The sequence below is a fragment of the Gossypium hirsutum genome, chromosome D07, assembly GCF_007990345.1.
Source record: "Gossypium hirsutum isolate 1008001.06 chromosome D07, Gossypium_hirsutum_v2.1, whole genome shotgun sequence".
NCBI classification, from domain to species: domain Eukaryota; kingdom Viridiplantae; phylum Streptophyta; class Magnoliopsida; order Malvales; family Malvaceae; genus Gossypium; species Gossypium hirsutum.
Genome location: NC_053443.1, coordinates 6873532 through 6883054, shown reverse-complemented (window position 1 = coordinate 6883054; position 9523 = coordinate 6873532). Strand labels below are relative to the sequence as shown.

Below are 9523 nucleotides of genomic sequence, written 5' to 3'. Positions count from 1 at the left end.
TTTACTGTCTGAATATGATTTTGTTTGGTAATTAAGTAAATCATTCAATAATTATGATAATATTTAAATAGTTGAAAAATAATTTTATTTAATAATTTACAATATTTTAAAGTTGAAATGATATTAATAAAATGAATTTTAGGATTTTTTTTCTTTTCTAAGTGTTCGATTTTATATATTTTCTCTTTCTATTTTAATTAAATTATTATTTTCGGTTTTTTTACTCGAATAATACAAAAAAAATATTATCTCAAATAGTATGCACATGATATTATTTACTAAAATGATATGTTTGCAATAGTTACCATGGGTAGTGCCTTACAAGTTGGCACTACTATTTTTCCCCCACAATCATCAGGACATAATAGGGTTTTAAAAAATTATTTTTTTACTTGTGGTGCCAACCTATACGGCGACACCAGTATTGGAGGGGTGAAAGAGACTTGTCAAGCACCACGCAGGTTGAGGGAGGCTGTCAGGCGGCACCCAGGTTGGTTGTAATTTTAAGAACAACAGAATTAGTATTGAAGATGAATAATCATCAATTCTTTGTGTGCATTTATTTCGATGGAGTAATTTTAAGAACAACAGTTGGTTGTTTTTTTTTAATCTCGCCAACAAATAGTAATGAGATTTAATAGAAATGTGTCTGTTGATGATATGGAAAAGAAAATCAGTGTAAAAATTGTTAGACGTTGTGGAAGGAAGATGTCGAAAATATACTACAAATTCCCAATTTTGTCAAATCCCATTAAATTTATATAGGAAGTGCCTCCGCTGACTTTCGAGTTTGCCCCAAATAAGAGGTTACATAAGAAGCTGAAAGGTCACCTACATATCTCCAGGATTCATGGTTAAATGGGCTTGAGGGAGAAAACTAACCCTAAATGTTACGGTGTATGCAAAATAGTTGGTTATAATTGGGGGAAATACCCTCATTGAATCTATCATCTCGGACAATTGTCTCGATCGAGTGGAATATGAGCTAATGTACTTCATGTTCAAATGAATGTAAAATGTTATCAATTGAAGTAATATTTTATTTTATGTCGTGATTTGTATATAATTTTAATTTTATTAAAATTTATTTGATTATAATGAAATTTTAATAATGTTTAAACATGTTCAACTATAAAATAAAAAGATTGCACTTTAGTAAATATTACATTGAAATACAGAGAAAATGTCTAAACTATATAAATTTTACAAAATTTAAAATTTGAAATACAATTATAAAATACATGCAATAAAGATAATGCTACACGCCCTAAAATTGATGGTTTGATGGTGTTGTTTGTAAGGTAAACCATTGTAGTGCCCAACATTGGCGTTGAGGGTGTTCGTACTGGTCATTGTTCTTCTCACCTGGACCATCGTTCATAGCATCAATCGACGAATCTTGGGGTGTGCTAAACAAACTCGAAAAATTGAACGTCCCAAAGGTTTGCCTGGGAGGGGTGGAGTACTGGGGTGATAATGGGCTAAAAATATCAAACATCATTGATGATCTCGATTCTTGATGATTAGAACTAGAACCGAGAATCTCCGAGTAATATACGTAGCCTGACGACCTTGGAAGATAATTATCTACCCCAAATCCCGATGATAAGAACTACTGGCAAATTGTGTATAAGATTGCTCAGGTTCAAGCTTAGGCTTGGGACACTTGGATGGTGCCTGACAAGTCTTCTCCACCCCTTCAACCCGTATTTTGGCAAGTAATACTAGTGCCACCATATAGGTTGACACCACCAATAAAAAATAATTTTTTAAAACCCTATTATAGCCTCACGATAACTTGATTGTGAAAAAAAATGGTGGATAATCTCATGCGCATGCCTTTTGAGATAATAAATTTTTTTTTGTATTATGGGGTAAAAAAGGGGCAATTTACCAAAAAAAGCCAATTTTTTTTAAATTTACCGAAATGGGCCCGATATTTTATTATTTACCGGAATAGGCCCCTTTCCCCTAAATCGCATCCACGTCAGCGCGATGTTAGGGGATGTGTCAGCAAAGCGCAGCCACGTCAGTGTGCTTTGATGACGTGGCAACAAAGCGCGGCCTTGAGAGCGCGATTTGTTGCCATGTCAGCAAAGCGCTCTATCGTGGCCGCGTTTTGATGACGTGGCGCGTCCCTGGGGACGCGATTTAGACCGCCCGTGAACAGTGCAACGGTCATATGTCACCAGATCAACAGAAGAACAAAATCGATACGTGATAGATAGAACTTTCATTGGTGTCGTTCCAAAAATTTTACGCCTAATTCTTTTACGAAGTTCTGTCAAATCTATGTTCTGGTTAAAAACCAGTAGCACCGTATTCTCTGAAAAAAAAATAACACCATTCTCGGTGTGGCAAACCTCACCATCGTAGTAAATAACATCACTAATACGTTGACTCATATTTGAAACTCTAACCTTCTTAGCTTCTCTAAATTGTTTCTGCTGTGACTTATGCATTTTGAGAACATTTTTTGCCTCATTTATAGCCTCAGCCCAAACATGCTACTGTAGCAAAAGTGCGTCCACGTGGGTGCGATTTCACAAATTCTTCTCATAAAGCATCTTGGTAGAAGCGATTTTATACTATTTGTTCAGAAACGTCAACTCGAAATTATTTCTTCTAGGACCAACTGTAGCAAAAGCGCGTCTACGAGGACGCGATTTCAGAAATTCTTCTCAAATAGCATCCTGCTTGAAGCGTTTTTTATACTATTTGCTCAGAAACGTCAACTCGAAATAATTTTTTAGGACCTACTGTAGTAAAAGCACGTCCACGTGGGCGCGATTTCACAAATTCTTCTCATAAAGCATCCTGGTAGAAGCGATTTTATACTATTTGCTCAGAAACGTCAACTCGAAATTATTTCTTCCAAGACCGACTGTAGCAAAAGCGCATCCAGGAGGGCGCGATTTCACAAATTATTCACATATAGCATCCTGCTTGAAGCGTTTTTTATACTATTTGCTCAGAAATGTCAACTCGAAATAAATTTTCCAGGACCTACTGTAGCAAAAGCACGTACACGTGGGCACGACTGCAAAAATCCTTCTGATAAATCATCCTGCTTTGATTTTATCTTAAAAACCCATAAACACAAAACGTAATCCAATTTTGAATAAATTTTAATTAATTTAATTACGAAACCCTAAATCCTAAAATTTAATAAATTTTAATTACAAAACGTAATTTAATTTTAATTAATTAATTAATTTCTCTCCAAAACCCTAAAAATTTGAAAAACCCTAAAAATCCTAACGTGAGAAACGCGGTGAAATCGTGTCCCCAAGGGCGCGCAACGTGGCAGCAAATCGCGTCCACGTCAGCGCACTTTGATGACGTGGACATAAATCGCGCTTTCAAGGACGCGCTTTGTTGCCACGTCAGCATAGTGCGCTGACGTGGACGCGATTTGCTGACATTTCCCCTGACTTCGCGCTTACGTGGACGTGATTTAGGAAAAAAGGGCCCATTCGATAAATAATAAAATACCGGACCTATTTCGGTAAATTTAAAAAAAATTGACTTTTTTTAGTATTTTGCCCCTTAAAAAAAAGCTTCTTTTTCAATTTTGTTTTTTTTTTTAAATTATTAAATATTTTAATTAATTAAAATTTGTAAAATATGTCAACACAATGGAGGGAGTATATAAGTATTAAGATTCAGGAAAGCAGGGCAAACCCTAGGTTCTACAAGCTAGAACCTGAAAATTATTATTGGCTAGTTTTTAGCTTTGGTTCATCAGCAATGGCGGTTGTGGAAGAGAAAATCTCAAAGTCTCCCTCTTTAGAAGATAGTAAGAAGAAAAGGAAGCGAAAGCGAAACAGAGCTAATAAAGCAGAGCACCCAAACCCTGATAACAACAATGACAGAGGAGAAGAGAAACACGAGGAAGATGATGCACAAGCGAGAGAAGTTGAAATCAATGACAAAAAGAATAATAATAAGAAAAGCAAGAAGTTAAGGAGTGAAAAAGATGACGAACAAGAGGAAAGGGGAAACAATAAAGAGGAAGAAGAGGAACAAGAAGGAGAGAAGGAAGAGATAAAGGAGAAAATGAATATTGGGGGAAGTGGGATAATGAGCACCGAGTCATTTGAGTCTTTGGGATTGTCTGAACCTACTATTAAAGCTATTAAAGAAATGGGTTTTCAGTTTATGACCCAGGTATCTTTTCTTTAGTTGAATTATTTATTTAAACTTTGTATCGAAATTGATTGCTTTTATATCTCTGTTTATAGTTAGTTTAGCTCAATTCAAACTTCCATAACACAGGATTGAATACCAAGCCTTGAAATATGGTGGAAAATTTTATAAAAAGTTGCAGTTGAATATGTGCTATTGCCTGGTGTTGATTGAACTATAGGCCAATAAGTTGAAAAAGGGAAATGCATCCATTGTTCTGTTATTGGATTCAATACTAAAATTTGATGATGTTATTGTAAATTTTATAGTTTTTGGGCTATGCACTAAGCTGATGTTAGAAGTATATAGTGTTTCTTTAAATGTGGCTAATTATGGAAGACTTGCAATTTTCTTTAAATTGACCTGTCAAACTAAAAATGCAGATTCAAGCTAGAGCAATTCCTCCACTTATGGTTGGCAAAGATATTCTTGGGGCTGCAAGGACAGGTTCTGGGAAAACCCTAGCCTTCTTGGTACCTGCTGTTGAATTGTTATATAATGTCCAATTCACTCCTCGCAATGGAACAGGTGTTATTGTCATTTGTCCCACAAGGGAGCTTGCAATTCAGGTAAATGTTTGAATCCCTTGTTGTTGTTTTTCTTTTTTGGGTATTGACGCATGCTGTTTCATTTTTGTTGCTATCAACTCTTTTATCTGGGCTAAAATTTCTTGTATGTCAATGGACTTTTCATCAGTTCAATATGAAATCTACTTGTATGTCAGTGGACTTTTCATCAGTTCAATATGAAATCTATCCAATTCTTGAAAGTAACTTTAAAAACTTTAATATTTAGTTTTGGCTGTATGTTATTCCTTAGATATTTTGCAGTTCATTCATTACTTAGCAAATGGACCCTTAAAACATTTCAGACTCATGCAGTAGCAAAGGATCTTCTCAAATACCACTCTCAGACCCTTGGATTGGTTATTGGCGGTTCAGCCAGAAGAGGAGAAGCAGAGCGGATTGTGAAGGGAGTAAATTTGTTAGTGGCTACTCCTGGTCGGCTACTTGACCATCTTCAAAATACAAAAGGATTCATTTATAAAAATTTGAAGGTAAGATTAATATTTGAAATGTAGTTCGTATGGTCATTTGATTTAGATGTATAATGTATTTGCTTGGTAAACAAACCAAATTGTGCTGTATATATTGCCTAATACTGAGGTTGTACCTGATATTACTTTGGTCGGAATGTAGTTTCACCAATAAGAGTTTGACCTCAAATTATTATTGTAATGTATAATGATCAAACTTGATGATAGACCAACTAAAAATTAGCATTTTTTTCTCTTTTTTTAAGGGTAACTGGATGAGCAAGTGGGTTCCTTGTAACTGATTGAGATTTTGGTATTATGATTTCATTATAATAGCTGGTAAAATGTTTATGCAGTAATGAATATGATATAGTGGAAGTACTTCTAGTGAATTATTATTTCTATTAACTATAGACCAGTTTAGAAATGCATTATTTTATAGCTGCTTCATGCAGATAACTTGAAAGCCTTCTGCTCCATGACAAATTTAAATAGTCATTATGATTTTCAGACTTATAGTTGTACATCATGTGAATTTGTAGTGTCTCATGATTGATGAAGCTGACAGGATATTGGAAGCGAATTTTGAGGAAGAAATGAAGCAAATTATCAAGTATCTTCCCAAGGTTAATCTTTTAGCAGTTTATATTGTTATTTTAGGAATATATATGGACTAGGTCATTTAATTCATGTCTAGATTAGAACTTCTGGAAATGAAATGGATGTAAACCCAAATAGTGGTAGTAACATTATTTATTGATCCCTTTAGGCTGAATGTCTAGTACACGACTAGGATTAAAATGCTTAGCTTTCTGAAGAACCAAATTCCATTATTTAACTGACTTATTGAACAAGTTTGAATTGCTTTGCGTTGTCTAGGTTTTATCAACGTGTGATAATTGTTATTAAGGAGAAATGCACCAAGCTTCTAAAAAAAGGCAAATCTGCTTGGTCATCAATATTGTTGATTATGAAGTTATTTGTTTCAAGGGCTTTTCTTGGAAATTGATTTTAGGGGTTGCCAGAATAATTAGTGCAATGTTCTTTAATAATTTAAACTCATTGAGTTGAATGTTAGAACATATGTCTTGCAAGAGTAAAAAAAATATCGAGGATTAACGGATGTTTGCTTTTTGAAAATGTTAGTAAGCTCAACTGCATGCATATTTTTGGTTTAATTGCTGGCTAGAGGAATAAATTGTTATTAAATGCTAGTAGATTTTTGGTTTAATAAAATAGGTTTTACACAGAAGTCTTAAATTTGAAACATCTAAGGTGTTTATAGCTTCTGGCCTCTTATTCGATGTGCAGCAAAACAGGCAAACAGCTCTTTTTTCAGCTACCCAGACTAAAAAGGTTTGTCCTTCATTCTCATGTTTTTGTACAATTTTTTACACACTTCAAGTTTTATTGTTAATCACATGTATGCTGGCATTCTTCAGAAATTGTTTGGCAAGTTAAGTTAAAGCTTTCTTCTCTTTTTGGAGTGACATTGTGGTTTTAATCATGTGACATCTGTTGTGACTTTCCCTAAACCTGCAGGTTGAGGACCTTGCCCGCTTGTCATTTCAGACAACTCCTATTTATATTGATGTAGATGATGGGAGAAAGAAGGTAGGAAACATAGTTGAATTGGATCTTTAGATACACTGTCAAGTGCACAACCTACTTCTCGTTCTGACTTACGTGACTATCTTCATTGTAGGTCACCAATGAAGGCTTGCAGCAAGGCTACTGTGTTGTGCATAGTTCCAAGAGATTTATCCTTTTGTATTCGTTTTTGAAGAGGAACATGTCCAAGAAAGTGATGGTCTTTCTCTCTTCATGCAACTCAGTCAAATTTCATGCTGAACTTCTTAGATATATTCATGTGGATTGTCTTGATATCCATGGAAAGCAGAAACAGCAAAAACGAACCACTACCTTCTTTGACTTCTGCAAAGCAGAAAAGGGCATTTTGCTTTGCACTGATGTTGCTGCTCGGGGACTTGATATACCTGCTGTGGTATGTTTCTTGTTTAACTAGGTTGCCTGTGGCTCCAATTATTTATGATATTCTATTTGTCTGGTACATTAATGTTAGTATGTTTCTACCTTACAAAAAAAATGTTACTATATTTCTGGTTCAAGTTCAAGCATTCTTAACTTGCTTTTTTGCTACTTCTAATTGGTATGATCAATTATATATGAAAATGCACAATGGATTGGCATCTCATGCAACATGAGGAACTGCATGCTACTTTAGAAAGACAATTATAGTCTCAATAAAGTCTCACACTGGATACTGGGGCTGCTGTTGGTATGTTTATTCCAGTTATGTTTTTTTTTATCCTATATTAATGTTAATACATGCCAGTTTCCTAGTTATTCGCAAGTAGACTGGCATTTGATACTTGGATTAACCTTATGTTGGTAGAAATGTAGAGCCAAGATGAATGTCTATTTGGTTTGAAGGACTCTGTTATGGTGTGATACCATATTTTAAGCAATCTTTTCACTAACTTCATTTAAACATGGCTTGCTCAACTGACCTTGAGCTATAGTTTAAACTTGAATGACTACCATTTAGGTTGTTTCCCCTTCTAAAAAACCCAATACATGGTTGCATATAGGTGTATTTTGAGTACCTCAGTTTAAACACGAGGAAGAATCATTTTGACTGGATTTTTGTTTTCAATACTGTGCAGGATTGGATTCTGCAGTATGATCCTCCGGATGAACCAAAGGTGTGTGCTTTTTATATAAATACATATTGCTGTTCTTGTATTTTGCTATGTACCATCCATCTTGAGTACTTTGGATTGTTGCTTTTAGGAATATATCCATAGGGTTGGTCGAACTGCCCGTGGGGAAGGTGCAAAAGGAAATGCTCTTCTGTTCTTGATCCCAGAGGAACTGCAATTTCTTCGCTATCTAAAGGTGCATTATTTCTGCTAAATGGCTTATTATTTTTCTTGAATATAGAAATGGGGTGAGGACTGAGGAGAGTAAAGGCACTTTTCTTTTAAAAAGCTGTGAACAATAAAATATTTAGGGTCTCAAAAGAGAAAAAGTAAGCTGTATTTCTGGCGTGGTGCATGGTTGAAAGGATGTTATTAAGATTTAAATGCTTGAGTATGAAAAAACAGCATGGCCCGAAATTAGTGGTGGGTCAATTAAAGAACCGATTCTAATTTGTTTATTTCATTTCTCTATTTCTAATGGCAGTCAGCAAAAGTTCCTGTAAAGGAATATGAGTTTGATGAGAAGAAACTGGCAAATGTGCAGTCTCATCTGGTAACTGTTTGCTTTTCTTATTCAATATAGTTTCTTAAAATAACAAAGTTTGAAGGAACTAAGATTTCTACTCGGAATAATGCAGGAGAAGTTGGTAGAAAACAACTATTATCTAAACAAGTCAGCTAAAGATGCATATCGATCCTATATTTTAGCGTACAATTCACACTCAATGAAAGATATCTTTAATGTGCATCGGCTTGATCTGCAGGTACAGTATTTTTCTTCTGGCATCATAAAATGTAGATGTCCCTGCCGCTTAAGTGTTTGTGCAATGTGTTAGAATTTAAATAAGTGTTCAGCTGACCAATAAGAAATGTAACTGTTGTTTTTGAGCAGGCGGTTGCTGCTTCCTTCTGCTTTTCATGCCCTCCGAAAGTTAATCTGAACATAGACAGCAATGCATCAAAATCTAGAAAGAAAATGCGCAAAGTTGAAGGAACCCGAAACAATTTCAGTGAGAGCAACCCTTATGGAAGGCAGGGAAGTGAAGCCGAAACACGGCAATTTGTGAGGTATTAACTAAAGTATCATATTGAGAGGCCATATTAAGGTATTAGTAGAAGCAGTAGTGGTGAATAGACACCACTTGAGTCTGCAACAATTTTGCATCTGTACCAATTTTTATATTGAAAATGAGTGTTTAATATAGCTTTATTAGGTTTTCACTAGTCTTATAAGTTGAAACATGAATACAAATTCTTGGTTTTGAAATGAATCATATTTAGTTGAAATTTTATGTAAATTGTGATTTTCTTGCTTAATGATTCCATGATTTATATGTTCAAAGAGGCTCTCTATGAGCTTTATGCCAAATATATTTATACATTCTTCATGTAAAAGTACCATAAAAGTACCATAAAATCCCTTGTACTATACCTTGAATTGCATTTTAGTCTTTCTATTGAAAAGGAGCAAGTTGGTTCTTATCCGTTATATGAGTGAGCAAAACGGTCTCTTCGTTAAAATTGCACCATTAAATGTTTGTTTTATGTTTTATATATAAGGTATGATAACAAATTT

General features: G+C 34.7%; 1 protein-coding gene across 1 annotated transcript; it reads left to right on the top strand.

Annotated features, from left to right (window-relative positions):
- The first annotated feature begins 3670 nt into the window (after positions 1 to 3670).
- LOC107953363 (DEAD-box ATP-dependent RNA helicase 51) lies at positions 3671 to 9245 on the top strand. The gene is made up of 12 exons (XM_041097302.1): positions 3671 to 4170; positions 4572 to 4757; positions 5060 to 5245; positions 5767 to 5850; positions 6536 to 6580; positions 6767 to 6838; positions 6930 to 7229; positions 7912 to 7950; positions 8039 to 8143; positions 8432 to 8500; positions 8586 to 8711; positions 8840 to 9245. Exons 1-12 carry the CDS (start codon positions 3751 to 3753, stop codon positions 9020 to 9022), a joined length of 1815 nt encoding a protein of 604 aa, XP_040953236.1. The 5' UTR covers positions 3671 to 3750; the 3' UTR covers positions 9023 to 9245.
- Positions 9246 to 9523: the final 278 nt, after the last annotated feature.